The sequence below is a fragment of the Castor canadensis genome, chromosome 5 (genome assembly GCF_047511655.1).
Source record: "Castor canadensis chromosome 5, mCasCan1.hap1v2, whole genome shotgun sequence".
Classification (NCBI taxonomy): Eukaryota; Metazoa; Chordata; class Mammalia; order Rodentia; family Castoridae; genus Castor; species Castor canadensis.
In genome coordinates this window covers 127538971-127559461 of record NC_133390.1, presented here as the reverse complement: position 1 = coordinate 127559461, position 20491 = coordinate 127538971, and the positions used below count along the sequence as shown (strand labels likewise).

The 20491-nt window shown below is 42.6% G+C and overlaps 1 protein-coding gene and 1 non-coding gene across 5 annotated transcripts in view; one reads left to right on the top strand and one right to left on the bottom strand.

Moving 5' to 3' along the window:
* Window positions 1-19661, top strand: part of Susd5 (sushi domain containing 5) — a 52255-nt gene extending 32594 nt beyond the window's left edge. For 2 of the 4 annotated variants that reach the window (XM_074074076.1, XM_074074075.1), the window contains exon 5: window positions 16236-19657. In XM_074074076.1, coding sequence (XP_073930177.1) covers window positions 16236-17518 — 1283 coding nt within the window. In that variant the 3' untranslated portion in view covers window positions 17519-19657. Of the gene's footprint in view, window positions 1-16235 lie in introns of all 4 variants that reach the window. The other 2 variants (XM_020166749.2, XM_074074074.1) reach the window with 2 other exon arrangements.
* Window positions 17845-17972, bottom strand: LOC141423752 (small nucleolar RNA SNORA51). Its single transcript, XR_012448570.1, has one exon. It is a non-coding gene; the product is annotated as a small nucleolar RNA SNORA51 (small nucleolar RNA).
* Window positions 19662-20491: the final 830 nt, after the last annotated feature.

Below are 20491 nucleotides of genomic sequence, written 5' to 3'. Positions count from 1 at the left end.
GGCTGTGTCATTGTCAGAAATCTCTGCGTGTGTTACAAGAATATTGTCACCAATACTTCACTTACTTTGCACATTTATTTTGTCTAGTGAACATCAACTTTTTTTGATTAGGGAACTGCTTCAAATTGGAGAAAAGTCATTTTAGGGAGAGTGGGTCAGACAAAGGTTAGAGGTGGACCTACCTGGCTATGGATAATAACACTGATTGGCCCTTGATCTGTTCACTCATTCCATGTCCTATAATCTGGCAGAATCCTAAGTGCTGAATCATGCACTGTCCCACCCGAAAGCAAACCCTAGTAATTGGGAGCCTCAAAGGCAACAGTGGAACAGAAGATGAGGAGGTAGCGGGGAGCGAGAAAGCACGGTGTTGTTTTAAAGAAGGCGAGTCCAGACACAAGAGCTCAATGGATTCAGAGCCTGCAGATATCAAGGGAATGAGAGCTTCCAGTGTGCAGGGGATTCTGGTGGCTGTGTGTAGTGTGATTAATGAGTGAGGGGTGCACCACCTTCATAGCCATGCAGTGATGCAGGAGTGAGGAGGACTGCTGTTCACGATGAGGACCAGGGAAGACACAATGGTAGACCTGGAAAAAGATCAGGGATCCAGAGAGGTTGTAAGCTTCTTTTGCTCAACCACTTGCTTTTGTTATTTTTGAAATAGTTTATCAAAGAGATTTGAGTTTATTTAAATGATAGAAAAAATTAGAAGTGGAGGCTGAACAATTCTCTTGACCCTCCTTAGCTTTAATTTACTCTTAGGAGAAAATGATAATTTTATTTATCATATAGAGTTACCCCATGGGGTTCTGGGTGAGGACTTATTTTGCCTTCCATTTTCTCCCTTCTGTGCGTTGGTTTTCTCTGGCTTTGGACTCTAGACGCCTGGTCTGGATCTGGCCATTTAGTCTTCCATTCTCCTGTCCAAATCCACACATCTTCTTCTTGGTTTCCATTCCAGCTTGGCAGCAGGAAATGTCTGGCATACCTCTGTAATGTGCTCAGTATCAAACAATGATTGGTTGTTGCTCTAATTACGGAAAAATCTTCCTTAAGCAAGTTTGCCAGAGATTTCCATGCTAAGTCTGGTTGCCTCTGGGCTTCTTCCTATGCCAAGTCTCAAGTCCATCTTCAAGGCTATGTTTTCTCTTTGACCGTTGGCACCCTAAGAACAGTCTCTCCCCCTGGCCACATGATCCCAGTGTCTACCTCATCGGGTGCCTTCATGATTCCTGGGGGTACACTGACCACTTTTGGTCTCACACCACCTTCAACACCTCTGTTCCCTCCTCACTTCAGTATGTAGAGGTTCTATGACTTCTGCCTATTCCAGTTGAGGACATTCATCCTATGGGTGTGGGAGAGAACAGCTTCTGGCAAGGGGAGCCTAAGGCTGATAACCCAGGAAGTGAGACTCACAGATTGGAGACTTGGTCCATGTTGAAGACTTGCCTCAGGGCATCTTAACCAAGTGTTAAGACAAGCTCAGAAAGGCCAACCAAGACCTTCTGCCCCATGTTCTAGAGTTTCTGGTCTGTGGTATCAGAAAAGTGATTAGCACCAGACTTGACCTCCTTCTCCCAGCCCCACTGCCTCTGAGTTATTAACAAGTGTTCAGCCTTTCTTCTTCCCTCCGCTGGCTTGGCTCAGCCATGGAAACAAGACACACACCCCAGTTTGTCCCTGAGAAAAGAGCTGTCATGAATCAGACACTTGCTCCATGACATCTCTGTTCTGGAAATTGATGGTTTTTAAGCCTAATTTGCATTCAACTCTAATTTGCATTCAGTAAACCATACCCATTTAAAGTATAAGATTATCTGAGTTATCATGGGTGGCTACACCCATGAAGCCAGCACAACAGAATATAGAAATTCCCATCATGCCCAAGTCACCCATGCCCCTTTCCACGATAGAGGTTTTTCAAACTTTGTCTCGATTAATCTTTATAAGTCTGAGAATAGAAATGGCTGGCTCCAATTTACAAATGGGAAAATTGAGGTACAAGAAGATTCAGTGGTTTGCCTGTGTCACACAGCCATAAGAAAACAGAGCCAGGATTTAACCTCACTCCAATGTTGGCATCCCATGGGTGTCCTTCCTCCAGGAGCCGCAAAACTCCTGGAAAAGCAGGACATCAGCACAGCTCACCCCCAAACTAGTTCTCTCAGTAAGTTCCTCTGCTCTCTCTTTTCTAAAGACATTCTTTTGTTTTCTTAAATTAACTTCAGTCTGTGTTTTTCTCCATCTTTTGGACTTCATTTTCTTCACAGAACCAAGCATGAGACTGAATTTAGAATTTTCTTGTCAATATTACCATATTTGTTCAGAGGCTCACTGAACCATTGGTTATTTCTGGCATGTCTGGTAGTCTTTTTTTAAATTACTATTTTTAACGGCTGTGTAGCCAAGACCAGAGGAAAAAAGAAGATGTGTGTGGGCTTCCTGAAGTTCAGGGACATGAAAAAGATGAGCCAGGGCAGCTTTAGGAGAAACCCCAAGGCTCAACCTGTATACTTTGCCCCTGCCCATGTCCCACCCTGGTGAGAAATGAGGGCATGGAGAAACAGAGACAGCAAAGCAGTGAGTGTTAGAGGTGGAGGGTGGTGAGGGGGGGTGCAAGTCAGAAAGAGAGAGAGAGAGAGAGAGGGTCTCTATGTTGTCCAGATTGGCCTCAAACTCTTTGACTCCAGCCAGCCTCCTGCCTCAAGCCTCCCAAGTAGCTGGGACTCCAGGTAAACTGACTGTGCCTGGCTAAAACATAGAAATTTAGACAAGAGAAGTATGAGAAGGCTTGCTGAGTGACTTAAGTAGTAGAGCCTGCCTAGCAAATGCAAGGCCCTGAGTTCAACCCCGGGGACTGCCAGAAAGAGAAAGGGGTGAGGGAGAGGGGAGAGAGAACTATAAGTAACTTGGGTAGATTTTAGCTGCTCTTGTACAAAAATAACAAAAAAGTTGCTAACTGTGTGAGGTGCTAGATATGTTGGCGTGCTGCACTGTAGTAGTGCCCTTTTTATTATCTGTGTGTCCAAAACAGCATGTTGTATGTTTTAAATGTACACAATAAAATTTATTTTTTTAAGAAAAGAAGAGAGAAGAAAAGCTGCAGTACACAGGCCAGCCTCCTTCGTTTACTCCTGACTTCTGTGTGAGACCTGTTTTCCAAAAGTAGCAGAGACATAGAAGTGCATGGGTTTTAGCCAGGAGAACCCACGAAGCTTCCATTTCTAAGACTTGCTTGTCTAAGTTGAAGGCCCTGTGAAGGTTTGATGGTGGTGGTGGTGGTGGTGTGGAGTGATGCTGAGGGACACTGGAGACTGGAATCAGAGCCACATACTCTACTCCAGAGTGTGGAGGGGTGGAGAGACAAGTAGCACTTCCATGGCAAAGGGCTTCTCCAGCTTGTGAGCAGAATGCACTTTTTGGTTGAGATTCAGTGAGTAACAACTGTTCCTGTTTTCCAGGAGAAAAACAGGCTTGGAATACTTTCTCAGGAGGAGGGTGTTTGTAAACACTCACTGGTCTTTGTCCTCATTTAAGGTCATAGGCTGTAGTGAGAACCTGTTTTGGAGCCAGGAGCTTGACCTACAAACCTGGGGAGAGAGGAAGAGCTTGGCTTATGGTCCTGGGTTTCCCTCTGGGAGTGCTGTAGCCTTGGGGAGCTCTGCAGGCTGAACGTCCCACATGCATTGGCATGTACACACACACACAGCAAACTAGGACTGAGGGTCTGGGTCAAAACACCCCCCCACCCCCCGCAGCCTTTCTCAAATTCTCAGCTGTAGCATTCTACATCTGGCCAGTGTTTCCTGCATCAGGAGGGGTAAGAATGGAGAACAGTCTCATCTCTTGCCATGTTTCAGGTGCTTTTCAATTTCACAACATATTTAAGCTCATGAGGTAGGTCATGAGGAGGAGGAATTGAGCAGACAGTGGTTATGCTCAACCCTGGAACTCAAAGCCATTTCTCATTTTTGCCTCCGACATAAATAGAATGGTCCTGGCTGACAGATTCCCAAACTGAAACAAGCTTTATAAAAACTGGCTTCCATCACTTATTTAGCTCTTCACTCACTTGTTTGTTCATTCAACAAATATTTATGGAGTATCTGTTAACTGCTGTGTCCCATATTGTACAGTGGGGACACAGAGGGCATGTTGTTCCCAGAGAGTTCTTGTACTAAGCGGGAGTTGGACAGGCTGTGTGATGAGAGCAGGTGGTGTGACCAGAGCAGGGTGATGGGTGGGTATTCTGGATGGATGCTGATAGGTAAATGTTCATTCCCACTGTTCTGGAGTGTGACACATTAGTCCCAAAGAGACCATGTGGGGTCCAAGTGCTCAGCACCATTAAAATTCAGATGGAGCCAGGCACTGATGGTTCATGCCTGTAACCCTAGCTATTTGGGAGGCTGAGGTTGAGAGGATCAAGGTTTAAGACCAGCCTGGGCAAATACTTCACAATACTCCATCTCTGAAAAATCCAGAGCAAAATGGACTGGAGGTGTGCCTCAGGTAGTAGAGCGCCTGCCTTATAGGCATAAAACCCTGAGTTCAAATGCCAGTTGCATCACAAAAAAAAAAATCCAAATGGGTTTTACCTTGTTCATTTAAGGGTTCAAAGTGTCTCTAAAATACCTCTAGCTAGGTCCTATATCATACATACATTTCTTTTTTTTTTCTTTTTTCTTTTGGCAATATTGGGGGTTGAACTCAGGGCCATCACTTGAGCCACACCCCCAGCCCTCTTTTGCTTTAGTTATTTTTCAGTAGGCCCTAGAGTTTTTGCCTGAGGCCAACCTAAACCACCATCCTCCTATTTATGCTTCCCCATACAGTTGGGATGAAAGGCACCCAGCCATTGATTGAGATGGGCGTCTCATGAACCTTTTAACCTGGGCTGGCCTTGAACCATGATTCTCCTGATCTTTGCATCTTGAGTTAACCAGGATTATGTGTGTGTGTGTAAGCCACCACTGCATACCTTGTATTTAACCAATAAGAGCCCATTTCTAATATTTATCATGGCAATTAATAGACACTAATTTTACCAGTAGAAACCCATTTTGGGTATTCAAGTTTCTGATTGGAAAAGCAATGTTTTGTTATTGTTGTTGTTCTTACTGGGATTTGAACTCAGGGCCTCAGCCTTGCTAGTCAGTCATTCTACAACTTGAGCCCTAAACCCTGCCCTTTTATTCTTAAGATAGGGTCTCCAGGTTTTGCCTGGGGCTGGCCTCAGGCCCACATCCCCACATTTCTACCTAACACATAGCTGGGATTATAGGCATGTACCACCAGGCCCCAAAGCGATGGTCTTAATCAAGATACAGATAATAAAGCCAGGCATGATAACAGAGGCCTGTAATCCCAGCTACTTGCAAGGTTGAGGCAAGAGAATAAAGGACAGCCTGGGCTATATAGCAAGACCCTGACACAATAAGAAAAAACAAAAAGATACAGACATAGGAGCTACATCTGGAAGGTGTGTTTCTTGGTGAGAACACTGGCTGTCCACCCTGGGCTGTGAATTAAGAATTGGAATGCCAGCAGCTACTGGCTTGCAGCTTAACATAAGTAACACAGGCAAGAAATCACACAGTGTGCTATGTTCTTGAAATACTTCAAAGTCCAGACATCTTGTGTCACTCCACATAAAATCAAGAGACATCTCACAAAGCACAGCATTGCTGCATCACATTTTCTTTCCCTCAGGATTATAGCCATTGAGCTGGAGGTGTGGAAAGCTTGATCCCCAGCAGCACAAAAAAGAAAAAGAAAGAAGATCGTAGACATTGTTCTTTTTCTCTTCTATTGAACATGCTGAGGTAGAGTTTAAGGCAAGTCAGATCTGGTCTTTGTCCTTGTGTATGATGTGCCTTTCTGCCTGGATGTCAGTTGAATTATTTTGTGATCAAAGGTGACAGAGCTCAACAAGTTCCCCTACCATAAGCACAGCCATAGTCATCACGCAGGTGAAGAAGCAGCATTCCCACAACCCAGTTCCTAGTGCTCCCCTCCAGGCGCATCTCCTTGGGAACATGGCCACACTTCTGACCCCATTAACATAAGCACCTTTCCCCTGCTTGAATTTCATGTACGGGGAAGTCTACAGTGTGTACTGTTGTGTGTGGCTTTTAGGTCTGTGAGACACATCCATATTCCCTGAGGCTATTGGTGATCCTTTTTCTTTGCTGAGGAGTACTCCATTACACAACAGCGTCTCCTGCCCCCTCCCTCCTGAGGCTGGGTAACCACCTTTCTACTCTCCATTTCTGTAATTTGACTGATGTTGGAATCCTGTGGTGTTTGTCTCTTTGTGATTGGCTTATTTCATTTCATATAATGCCCTCAGCATTCGTCCATGTGGTACCATGTGATTGTAATCCTTTCCTTTTTCAGTCAGTTTTTGGATGCTTTTAATATCAGGTTGAAGAAGTTTTCTTATATTTCTCATTTCTAAGAGTTTTTATCCCATTGAATTTGGTCAGATGCTTTTCTGAAACTCCTTTTTATTTTTATTGTTTATTAGCATATTATTGTTGTACTTGGGGTACGTTGTGACATTTACAAAAGTACCTATGATAGATCATAGTTGAATTCACCCCCTCCATCATTCTCCTTTATTCTCCCTCCCCCCATTCCTGGAATAGTTTCAACAAGTCTCATTTTCCCACTTACATACATAAATACATAATATTTCTACCATATTCATCCTCCTACACCCTTTCCTTATATCCTCCCCCTTCCCACTGGTGCCAGCTCCCCAGATAGGACCTGTTTTACCTTCCTGTTCTCCATTTTTGGAAAAAGACATTTAGTTTGTGTAAGATAGCTGTACAGGAGTTTCATTGTGAAATTTCCACGTGCATATGTATTATATCCTGAGTTGGTTCATCACCATTTTTCTCCTTTCTACCCTAGTCCCCTTCTTATGGTGATTTCAATGGTTTAAATATTTTGTATTCATTTTTGTATAGAAAGTACATCAACCATATTTGCCTTTTTCCTTCTTTTCTGAAATTCCTTTTTAAGATGTTAAACTAATTGTGAATTCCTGGGATAAACCCAGCTTGGTGTAATGTATTATCCTATACTGCTTGCTCAGCTTACTAGTATTAATGTGCCACTGGATTCAGTCTGTTGACGTTTTCTTGGGATGTTTTGCATCTATGTTTAGTGAGATTGGTCTGCAGTACTTTCTCATCATGTCCTTGCCAGGTTTGAGTACCAGGGCTCTGTGGATATAAGTTGGGAAGTATTTCCTTTTTCTGTCCTCTGGAAGACTTTATAAGATTGGAGTTATCCTCCTACATAATTGACAGAATTCCATAGCAAAGCCACCTACTTGAAACTTGAAGGTTTCTATTATTTTTTGCTTTGCTATTATTGTGTGTGTAACAGACTCAATTTTATTAAATTAATGGCATATAAAATTTTTCTATTTCTTCTTGTGGCACTTTTAGTAAGTTGTGTTACTGTAGAATTTTGTCTATTCCATTAGAATTTTTATTTTTTTGTATTTCTGTAGAATTTTGTCTATTTCATTAGAATTTTTAGTTTTTTGGACACAAACTTATCATAGAGCCCTCTTGTTACCCTACCTACTATCTGAAAGTTCTGTGATGATGTCCCTTTTTGTTCCTAATGGTTGTTTTTTGGTGCTGGGTATTGAATACAGGGCACTCTCCCACTGAACTACATCCAGCTCTGATGTTTTTCTTTTGTGTCTTCTCTAAATGTTTCTTAATTTTGCTAGGGGCTTTTAGTCAATGTTATTAACCTTTTCAAAAAATCAACTTTTGGTGGTGGTGATCCTCTCTATTATATGTTTGTTTTTATTTGATTATTCTCTGCTGTTTTCTGTCTCCTTCCTCTATTTCTCTTTGTGTCTTCTCTTCCCAGCTTCTTGAGATTTATGTAATTTCCAGCTATTTTCTTTTTTAACACAAGTATGAAAAACTATTTTCAGAGAGTTTTTGCTGCTTCCCACAGTTGTGACTTGTCATGTTTTCATCACTGTTCAGTTAGAATGTTTGCTAATTTACATTGTAACTCTTTCTTGATCCATGAATTATTTAGACCTGTTTTAATTTCCATGTATATGGGAAATTCCCAGAAATTTTTTGACTGTCAATTTCCTGTGGCCAGAAAACATGTGTATGATTCTAGCCTTCAAAGTTTACTGTTGTTTCTCTTATGGTCAATTTTGCAGAAATTATTCCTTGTGGACTTGAAAGAATTTTACCCTGCAGTTGTCGGATGTGGTCTGTCTGTGTCACCTAGGTCAAATTTATTATTTGACCTGTATTATTATCTTTTTTTTCTACTTGTTCTGAGACATTGAAAATATCTATCATAATAGATTTATCTATTTTTCCTTTTAGTTCATGTATTTAGAATCATATATTCCCAGGCTATGTTAGTAAGTCCACATAACTTTAGAATTTAGTATCTTCCTGCTCAATTGAAACATTTATCTTTATGAAATAGCCCTCTTTATCACCAGGAATATTTTTCACTTTAAGTCTTCTTTGCTGGTCAGTCTTCTCATGGCATTTTTTTTCTTTTCAATTTCTTTGTATGCTCATATTTAAAATGTGCCTCTTACAAGCATCATCTAAATAAGCATTCTCTCTCTCTCTCTCTCTCTCTCTCTCTCTCTCTGTCATCTCTCATCTCTCTCATCTCTCATCTCTCTACCTTTGCCAAGGCTGACCTTCAACCCACAGTCCTCCGCCTCTACCTCCCAGTAACTGGGATTACCACTCACAGCTAAGCATTTCTTATTACAATTACCCCTTGATCCCTTTCTCTTCTTTTAGTGGTAACTGTAGAAATGATGCCAGGCACACTTGGCTTATCAAAGTTTGTACAAATTAATACTTTTGCTATTTCCTGAATCATTTAAAGCCTTCAAACATTTTGACTCCATAGGCTCTCGCTCCATCTTCTGCGCTGTGCTCGTGTGTTGAATGAATATGTGCACATGCATGCGGCCAGCACGCAGGGAACACATCCCCAAGCAGTTCAGGGCTCTTTCCTGCCTGAGCCTTGGGGCTTCCATCTGGGATACCTCCACGGAGTAAGAAATTCTAGGCTGGTGGCTCTTCTAACTCTCTGAAGCCATCTTCACATTGTTTCTTTTGAAAAGTCACTCACTAGGTCCTATGGCCATCTTTTGAAAGTCATGTATCACTTTTTGCTGACTGCCTTTAAGTTGTTCTCTTTGATGTTAGCAGTTTTAATTTGATGTATCTGTAATTTTCTGTGAATTTATCCTGCTTCACATTTGCAGTGGCTCTTAAATACATCTATCTCTGCATATCTTTTTCTCAGTTTGGTAAAATTCTCTATTTGTTCTGCTCCTTACAGAGTATAATAGATTTTTAAGTTCCTGGAGGTCACGGCCACACTTCTTATAACATACTGTTATTTTATCACGTTACCTTTGAGCGTTTGTTTTATCGCACGCACTTTCTGTAAGTTATTATGTTCTGTAATGGGAAGCAGTTGTAGAATTCTTTCTATTCCTAAAGTTACCATTTCCTCTAAGTTAGGCTCTTTGCCTTCATCCCCTTCATCCAGAAGAGGAAACAGAAGTTAGAAGGAGACTGCTCAGCTGAATAGTAGATACTTCTATGTTGGTTCACTAGTCTTAAAATTTTGGGACTCTGCTTTTTATTCAAAAATGTTGCTAAATGTCCTATATCAAAGTTTTCCTTTGCCTGAACAATGGGAAGTCCGGGCATTTGGGATTCTATCAGGAAGAATCCGTCCTCCAGATTCCCTGCTGTCTCTCTCCACTCACTTTTCTTCCCCTGGATTCATGACTTCCTTGTGCACTTTCTAAAGGACCTGAGTGGCCCAGGAGCTCAGCCAGGCCTTGCTCAACTTGGCTCTGAAATCTTATGCTTTGCCTCCTGGAAACTAGCTTTTAAAATTTGTCACAATATATTATTTTCTTTTCTTTGTGAGGCTGCTGATGTGTAGTGTAAGCTCCTCTATTTAAAAAATTCATGTTCACATAATGAAAACCGTATGAAAATTTGTAAGGCAGGTACAGTTACAGTATAACAAGTGTTTTATTGTCATTCCTCCTGCTTAAAGCATTTGACGCTTTACTATCTCTGTCTAGCTTCATCCCTTAGTAAGACAGAGATGCTTGATCTCAAACATTGTTTTCCAAAAAAAAAGAAAAAAACTGTAAAATAATTAAAAAGGAAGAGGGTTGGGGAATGGGAGATAAGAAAGAATAATAGAGGAGGTGAATGTGATCAAAGTACATTTTATGCATGTGTGGAAAATATTACTATGAAATCCCTCACTTTGTACAATTATATATGCTAATAAAAAATAATAAATAAAATGAAAAATTCATGTTCAATAAGCCAGGTTGGGTGTGTGTGTGTGTGTGTGTGTGTATGTGTGTGTACTTGTGCACATATTTTTAGTGATTTTTTTTTTTTTGTACTGGGTTTTTTTTAACTCAGGGCCTTGCACTTGCTAGGCAGGTGCTCTACTCAAGCCATGCCCCCAGCTCTCTTTACTTTAGCTAGTTTTTTTAAACAGGGTCTCATATCTGTGCCCAGGCTGGCCTGGACCTTGATTCTCCTGTCTAATCTTCCTCATAGCTGGGATGACATGCACATGTTACCATATACAGCTTTTTTCACCACTGAGATGGGGTCTTGAGAACCTTTTTTCCTGGGCTGACCTTGCACCTCATTCCTCCTGAGTAGCTAGAATTACAGGCTTGAGTCACTGTACCTGGCCTTTTTCTTTTTAGATGCTGTATGTAGCCTGGGATAGCGTAGAACTCAAGATCTTCCTGCTTCCACCTCCCAGGTGCTGGGGTTACAGGCGTGTGTCACCATGCCCATCGAGTTTCCTGATTTTGATTAGCATGGGAGAGGGAACATGTGTGATGCAGTTCCAATTGGAACATTTAGGTGTCTTCAAGTGTGACTTATAATCTACCCAACTGATCATGTGAGTTTCACTGTGTTCCCAGTGTGTACTCAGATACTTTGGAGCACAAGTGATGAGGTAGAAAAACAAGGAAGCAGATGGAGGGAGGGGCATGTTGAACTGTGGCTAGTGGAAATGGGGTGAGGTCTGGGGAGAAGAAACAGAAGAAGCCAGGGGAGAGGTACAGAGAAATAGGTCAAAGCAACAAATACTGTGAGGTGCTGGAAGATTTTGAGTCTCCTTGACAGTCACACTGCTTTCTAGCTGTTAGTTGTTTGGATAGAATTCTGTTTACCCACAGACCAATCAGTTTTGGCACCTGCAGAGATCATAGGAAGAGTCTCTGAGAATAGGGAAAGAGCACCGGAGCACCCTCACAGCACCTGGATAGGACTTCCTGCCAGCTTTCCCATCACCAAGGGCTGTCTTTGGCACAATGGTCCAAATGTTGCTTCCTTCCAATCACACTGACTGAGTTCAGGGCAAGCTACTTGTTTACACCCAACGATCAGGGAGCTACAGTTGATGACCTGGAAGAAAACAAATACAGTGTCAGGATTATGCAGGCAAGAATCGGAAATAACAAAAATCCCATGGTATAACACAGAACCGTTGGTGAGCTCTTGACAGGTTGGTGTTTGGGGCTGTGTTGAGGCAGTGAGAAATATTCTTCAGTAAGCAGTGTATAGCAAGAGGCATGGCAGTGCAGATCGTGTCTTGAGGAGCGCTTCTGCTCCCTGCCTTGCCCCATGAAAGGGAGCTGTGTTCCAGATGAGAACATGGGTATCCATCCTCAACAACAGAACATCTGGGAGACAGCAGGTGAATGTATAATATTTTGCAAAAATAATTTCCTCTGCAGTGCCACAGAATACATTCTGTCTTTTTTTTTTTCAAAGCAAATTAGATGTTGCAAATTAGGAGCAGAAAATTGTGAGGAATGCCGAGTTTTTTTGCATTGAGTAGATTTTAATGAAGAATTACCTCTCTGCTTTGTTATGATGAAATCTGCCAGCAGTAAAAGGAAGTTCTACTTGGATGGTCTTTTAAAATGGTCAGGGGTCAGGGCATGGAGGAGAAGCTGAGAAGAAAATAGATGTGCTTAGCACACACACGTGTGTGTGTGTGTGTGTTACACGTGCCCATGTATACCTCTGTGTGCCCATGTGTACATCCAACTAGTTCTTCAACAGTGGCATCTTTTCAGAGCATCTTTGGGTGTCATGAGAGATTGGGTGCTGGTTATCAATTCTTCATAACTTGGAAGCAGGCCCACAGTCCTGTGTTTGGGGAGACTGGGCCTCTGGAAGTAGATCTCCGTTCTGAGTGGTTATGAGACAGGGTTGAAGAGAAGCTTAAGATCTGAGCTGCTGCAGATTTGTCCTCCTTTTCCTCCCCAAACAATTTACTCTTCAACTCATTCAAGAATACCTATAAGAATACCTATATGAGCTGGCATGGTGGTATACACTTGTGATCCCAGCTGCTACTTGAGTGCCTGAAGCAGGAGGATGGTGAGTTTGAGGCTAGCCTGGGCCATGTAAAGAGACCTCCATTTCTAAAAAAAAATAAATTTAATCCAGGCACAGTGGCTCACAACAGTAATCCTAGCTACTCAGGATCACAGTTCAAGACCAGCCCAGGCAAAAAGTTATTGAGACCCTCATCTAAACCAATGAAAGCTGGACACAGTGCCACATGCCTGCCACCCCGGCTATGTGCCAGAAGTATAAATAGAAGGGTCACAGTCTAGGTCACCCTGTCTCAAAAATAACTAAAGCAAAAGGGCTGGGGGGGTGCCACCTCAAGTGGGAGAGCATCAGCCTAGCAAGCACAAGACCCTGAGTTCAAAACCTAGTACTGCCAAAAGTAAATAAATAAGTAAAGAAATTTATAAAAATATGTATATAGGCTAGGCACTATTCCATTTATGGATCTAATCCTGTGGTCTCTTCCCTCAAGCAGATTTTCCCACATGGCAGACCATGTTCTCTCTTGCCACTGCCTCTCCAAAAAAACTCAGTGGCTTAGAACAACAGTCATTTATTTGTCTCTAGTTCTTTGGGTGAGCAGTTAGGCCAAGGGCAGCTGGACTCTTCTGATCTAGATGGACTCACACAAGTGAACATGGTCAGCTTCCAGGTCACATGGAGCTGATTGGTGTAAGATGGCCTCATTTGAGACATTCACCTTCGTCCCATGTGCTCTCTTATCCTTAGCATCCTGGACTCATTCATACAGCAGCTAGCAAGGCTCCAACGGGTAGAGTGGAGGCCTCAACACCTCCTTTGCATGCTGTAGTTCTAACAAGTCTAGATTACAGCTAGATTACAGAGATGGATAAATGAGTTGCAAAGTCACATGAGAAAGTACTTGATAAAAGAAGAATGGAGAATGGTGGCCATTTTTGCAAACCTTCTACCACGGCCAATCAGTAAACACATGTACAAATAAACAATCCAACCACCCAAATCCCGAGGTTTTAGATTTAACCTAGGTCCTACCTAAGTCTACAGCTGGATTCAGAATGACTTGTCTATATTTTTTGTGTAAATTTTAGAGGAAAGTTTTGTCATAGTGGCTGTTGTTTCACTTTATTGTGTTTTTTAAAATATGACCTTCGACGCAAAACCTAGTACTCATTCAGCATGATGGGTGAGCATCTGTGTACCACAAAAGCTTAGAAATTCAACTCTATAGGTTGGAAGACATGAGCTGCTGTCCCCTGGGCTCTATGAGGGCAGGCGAGTTTGCCGTGTGCACCAGTGATCTCAGTCGCTAGCACAGGGCTGAATACATGGTTGGTGCACAGTGAGGTGCGTTGAGTGATGCAGTAAGTCAACGAGGACTTGGAATGCTGACATAAGAGGAAATGTGCAGATGGGCAGCCCTGGGGCTGTGCTTGAATCCTACAATGCTAACTGGATGTCCAGCTATCTGATACAGTGTTTGTCTGGGGACGTGTGAATAGGACACCACAGAGTGGGAGGTCCCTGGAAATAATGACTAGGTTATCCTTTCCTAAGCATAAAACATACATGAATTTGACATTTATCAGCAATATTTGCTCTTCATCTGCTATTTTTCCATTTTTGCCTGAGGACTCAAATGAAGTGAATGGGCTTAAATTTTATGAGAAAGGATTAAACATTTTATTTATAACTGTACAGTCCCTTAAATAAGCAAGAGATGGAGTCTTATTCTCTGAGGGTCTTTAGAAATAAGCCAGATACACACAAATCTAGTTTCAGGGCCCAGAAGTGTACCACAGGACACCACAGCATCCCTTTCAGACCTTGGCATTTTGTTCTTTTGAAGTTGCAACATTAAGTGGGGGAAGCTTCTGCTTTAATATTTAAGTGTGCCTTTCAGTAGGACTTGACTTTCCAAGTCACTGAGAGAGGGGAAAGTCCAGCATCTGGAGCCCTCTTGACCGTCGTGATTCTGTTGCATCAAGCTGCCCTTCCCTTCTGACCTCCCACCCGTGGGGCCTCTGCTCACCCTTACTCATTTGGATTCAGGACACTTCAGAGCATATTCCCTCCGAAGTCTTACAAAGAGCAAATTGATGTTTGCAAAGGTGCATTTTTATCTTAATTATAACATACAAATTATAAGACAACAGATCAAAGGATTATCAAAAATTAATGAAGAGACTTAATAATCACACAGGTCAGGAAGTAGAATGTTACTAGCACCCCCAAAAACCCTGCTTGTGCCCAGATCCAGTCATTACCCCTCTTTCTGCCAAAGTGTGGCCACCATCCAACTTGGAACAACTTAGGTTAATTCTGCCCAGTTTCAAACTTTGTGTAAATGAATCACAGAGTGGGCCCTTTTGTGCCTGGCTTCTTTTGCTTGACATTCTGGCATGCATATTGTTGTAAGAAGTCATGGTTGGCTTGTTTTCATTGAATGAATATCCTATAATTTGTGCATCAGCTTTGGAGTTAATGAATATTTGAAGTGTTTACAGTTGTGATTATTGTAAACATTCTTGTGCATGAATTTTGGTGTCCATATGCACGTATTACTGGGGCAATGGGTAGTTGGGTTTTTTGTTGTTTTGAGACAGGTCTCACTATGTAGCCCAGTTGGTCTTGTACTTGTGATCCTCCTGCCATAGCCTCTCAAACACTGAGATTACAGGTGTGCCCCACCATGCCCAGCTCATACTACTGTTGAATGTATATTTAGGAGTAGAATCGCTGTGTCATGCAGCACTCCTATAATCCACTTTAGCAGAATTGCCCAGCTTTCCACAGCGGTTGTGCCAATGCGTACACCCACTAATGGTGCTTCCTATCCTGTCATCACTCAATATTATCAGTCTTTAATTTTAGCCATTGTGGTGCTGTGCAATGGTGTCTCACAATGATAGTTAGCATTTCTCTCTTAATAGTGAGGTTGTACATCTTTATGCATTTAATGACTATTCAAATATGTTTTATGAGTAGCCAATTCAACCATCTTGCCAACTTTTCTATGGTTTGTCTACTTAGCATTGGTTTGTGGGTTTTCTTTTTAAGTTCTGGATTCCAGTCTCATGGAGGTTGTATATTGCCAATACCTTCTTCAACTCTGTGCCTCTCTTCATGGTGGCCTTTGGTGAACAGTTCTTGGTTTTAATATAGTCCCAATTATCTGTCCTTATGTCATCCTAGAGCATTATCAAAACTAAAATCTTGTAGTGCATATCCTGCAGGTTTTTCTCCTTTTTCAAGGTTCCTTTGTCTGGTTTATTGCAGTTTCATAAACTTTAGCTTCAGCTTGCTAACTGTTATTTAGAGCTCTATTAAATCTTTATAGATCAGTTTGGACAGAAGTAGAAATTTTGAGCCTTCCAGTACATGATCAAGGAATATTTCCTCATTTACTTAGGTCTTTAATTTTGCTCATCAATATTTGTACCATTTCATATAGAAGCGTTTCAGACTTTTTGTTAAATTATTCTTAGGTGTTGGGTTGTTTATGCTATTGTAAATGGCATCATTTGAAATCTTTGTTTTCTGTTCATTGCTAGCAGAGAGAGATGCTTAATGTTTTATGCTTAGTATAGACTTTCTGTCCCTGATAAACTCACGTATGAGTTGCTGTGGCCTGTTTGTGGGTTTTTGGGGTCACCTGTGCACACATCACCTCATGTGTGAGGGAATGACAGCATCATGTGTTCCCTTCCAGGCCTGTGCTTTTCTCCTCCCTTCCAGGTATTCTACACTGATTGTACTCTTGAATCTAATGAAATTCTTCCTCTTGCCTTCCAGATGAGGCTGAGGCCCACATTGACTACGAAGATAATTTCCCTGATGACAGATCTGTGTCATTCAGAGAGCTCATGGAAGATTCTCGGACAGAGACAGAAGAGGAGAAAGGTCAGGGAGATACCTCTGAGGAGACACCAAAACAAGACCGTCTGGTCTTCATTTCTGTGGGGAAAGAAAATATAGCCCAAGAAAAGGCCTTTGTGCCAGCCACAGGCTTGCCTGGTGCTGGCAGCATTGTCCCCACAGCCTTGCCAAGATCCCAACTGAACCAAAAGGACTCATTCTGGCTTCCTGTTGAGACTTTCCACAAGCCAGAGTTGAAAAAGGAGGTGGATGATGACACCAGAAAGCAGTTTCCTGCTGAAGACAACCACAGTGGAGTAAAACTGGTCCCAGGTGAGCCTGAAACCAGGCTGACCTATGGCAGCACTGATGGCCCCTTGGGGCCTTTAGAGAACAGGAATGAAAGCAAGGCAGAAGATCTAGCAGTGAGCAGCAGTGATGGGTCCTGGTTAGATGGCTACCCGGTAACAGATGGGGCTTGGAGGAAAGTAGCAGCAGAAGGGGAGGATGATGAGGACAAAGGGGATGGGTCAGTAAGCCTGGATGAAAATGTTCTCACAACCCCTGATCAGCCTATCGTCGTGGAAAGTAAGGAGCCCAGGAATACCATGCTCACACCAAGCAATGACATGACCCACAGTCTTGTTCTTCCATCTCAAATGCGAGATGAAGAGGCTTTAGCCAGGAATGTGTCTGATACTGAGGGTCTCCGCAGTGGGGATGGCAATTTGACCAAGTACCAGTCAACAGTACTTTGGAGATTCACTATGGAGCAGTCTCCCATGGTCACTCTACCCTATGAACTTACCACCTCAACCCTGAAGACAACTGCTGTCCAGCAGATGCCTAATCACATTCCCTCAAGTAACATGGTGCCCACCCAGCTTCCAGTGGAAACTACTGCTTCAAAGGTCCAGGATAGCTTCCCATACCTGCTGTCTGAGGACTTCTTGGGACAGGAGGGTCCTGGGCCAGGTGCAAGTGAGCAGGAGCTTCTTCCAACTTTGGAGCCATGTGTGGGTGACCAGTGTCCCAGCTTCAGCAGAGGCCCTGTGATTGCCACCATTGTCACTGTCCTGTGCCTGCTACTGCTCTTGGCAGGTGTGGGGGCAGTGTGGGGATACCGCAGGTGCCAGCACAAGAGCTCTGTGTACAAGCTGAATGTAGGCCAGCGGCAGACCCGGCACTACCACCAGCAAATTGAGATGGAAAAAGTCTAGCCATCATCAGAATGAGCTCTCTCAAAGCCACTGGGAGCAAGATTAACTGTGACACATCACATAGATAAATCACAAGAGCACAGGTGGAGTAGGGCTCATCTTTTTTGACTCAGGTTTTTGTTCTATAGGTTGAAAAGTGTCTCTGGAGGCACCATGTGGGGCAGGAAGATTTAGAAAGCATTATCACATGTCAATTCCCCTCAGCCATCTTTCCTGGAATTGATGGCTCTAATCCTAGGCCGATGCTTGGCCTTAATTCCCACACAAAGTCAAAAATCACCTCTTATTTCACCAGATTATTCTGTTTTCATTTTTTTTCTCCCACCCCATGTCTCCTTATTCACAATACAGACCAGGTGCAGGGCCTGGGGTGACATGTATGTGGGATAAGTTTACCTTGCCTCCTCTTTCTGTACAGTCAGTGTAAGAGCACTGCAGTGAGCACCACGAGGCCTGTCTTTTCATTTTTAAGAAGGAAAGTCATTGACTCCGTGCCCTGAAATGTTTGCAATAATTTGAGAAACTAAGCATTGTAGGGCAAGTTGTTTAGGCCATATGTGTTTAGTTGTTGAGTGTGATATGGAAGTATAATTGCTTATTTACTTTTAATGTTGTGATGGTACTGAGGGCAAATGTGCCAAGAACCAGGACACAGTCAGAAACTTTAAAGTTTCTCCGTGTTGAAGAGAATTTAAGACTGAATTTAAGACTTATTTTAGGGAAGTAAGGAGTGAAGAGACATACATCCACCTCTGTTCCCTCCAGTCTGTGGGACAGCCCATCATTTTTCAAAAACAAGGTGAGTTTTGTACTAGTAAGGAACATTTCCTCTAGTTGTCCTTGACCAGTCTGTGCCTAGGAATGTCTTGGAATTTCTGCCAGGACTAATAACAAAACCCGATCTTAGTTTCCTTTCTCAGGATTAACTATTTTTCTGAAGTCTAGTAAAAGGGAATGGCCTGGGAGGAAACAAAAATACTTGAAGAAGGCCAAAGACTAGGATATCAAGTATAGATACCAGCTTGATGGAAAAATAGGAGGAATTAAGAGACATGGAATGACCTGGGCTGATCTGTTCTTCACTCGTAGCCATCTCATAGCACCTAGATCATCGGGTGGTGTCTCGGCAAGTACTGTTTAAGACAGTGATTCTCAAAGGATGGTCCACCACCCAATATCATCAGCAGCGCCTGGGGACATGTTGGAACTGCAGCTTCTCTAGTCCTACCCCAGAAAGAAATCCTGGGGGTGGAGCCAGCTCTGTGGTTTAACAAGCCCTACAGGCGATTCTGATGTGTACTCAAGTTTTATCTGCCACCTCTCTTCTGTGCAAGCTTTTGAAAACTAGTAAGACTAAGGAGCTACGAGAGTACAGTGTAATCAAAGACCTTCTCGCCATACTTGGGTAAAAGGAAGGCTTGCAGGTTCCAGCTAGAATACCACAGGAAGAACGCCTGTGCATCAGATGAAGTCTAAAAGCAGTGGGGAGGAAAGGCTTTCTGCATGTAGCCAAAGCAGAATACGACAGAATAAAAGCCAGACACTGTATATTTTTTAGTTAGATTCTAATCTATTGCAAGATAACTTTTCTATTTTTAACTATGTAAAATAACCTCTGTCTCAACATTGGGATTGTGTTAGTTACTATTTTTATGTAATAACTCAGAATTTACAACACATACATAGGTAATATTAATACCAATGTATTAATAAGTTTATTACAAATTATTAATACAGGTAAAGGTATTATTTTGTGAACTTGGACTGCAAAGTAAACCCAACACATCAATTTTTAAATTTTTATTGATTTGGTGTTATCTAAGTTAATGTTATAAAATCTAAAAATGTATGTCAAAAAGGAAAAATTAAAATATGTAAACTTAAATTGTATGTCATTGTACGTTTTAAGACTGGTAAGTGTTTAATGCCCAAGAAAACTGAGGGAGAAAGGGGTTTCGTTAACACAAAGCTTCTGATATATTTAAAATAAATAATTATTTCCCAAAACGGTTGCTGAATTTATTTCTGAGTTATCATGCCATGATTTAAAAAAAAAAAAGGATTTTTCTAGTAATCTTAAAAATAATGTCTTGGTGGCTGGTGGAGTGATTGAAGTGGTAGAGCACCCACCTAGCAAGCATGAAACCCTGTGTTCAGACCCCAGTGCTGCCAAAAAAAAAAGAAGTATTGATACTTGCTTTATTTAGTACCACCCTCTTAAGGCCTAACCTCAGTCCTTGCAGGACTTCAGGAAAGTCTATAGAGCCCTTGCTCCCCTACTACCTCCTCCTTGACCCAACTGCTGCTGCCAGCTGCTTGTTAAAAGTGCAGCCTGAGACCCTGCCCAGACCTGCTGAGGCGAATCTGCATTGGGCAGGATGCCCAGGTGACACGTGCATGGTAAGGGTTGAGAAGCGGTTGGTGTAGGAGACTGGGACCAATTCCCCCCACCCCTTCTCCCAACTGACAGACCCTCAATGGAACAATTAAAGAGGGTGAAATGGAGGGGCTATTCACAATGGCATAGGCAGGGTTAAGACAGCCATCAAGGATTGGGGGAACTGGCAGGGAACCCAACGAGAGCTTCAGCAACAGGAAGAGCACGCCAAACCAGCTCTGCCCTCCAGGAGAGTGCAGCCAGGGTCCAGCAATGGCCTGGAAGAAGCAAGGGAGATAAAGAGCCTGACCTCCTCTTTCATGCTTCCCATTGGCAAGGAATAGTCAGAAGGCAAAGCAACGCAGGCAGTTTGAAGGGTGGAAAAGAGCCAAAAGGCCACATAGCGATGTCCAGCTTGGAGACCATCAGCACCAATGCCATCCACTTCATGTGCCCGTACACTCTGCAACCACCACTGCTCTGTGCCTGTCGCAACACTGTTGATGGCCCTTCCAGTCTCCTTCACTAGGCAGGAGGACCCTCTTCCAACTGCCCTGTCACTCATGAGCACCTGTCTGTACCCTTCATCAAGAAGT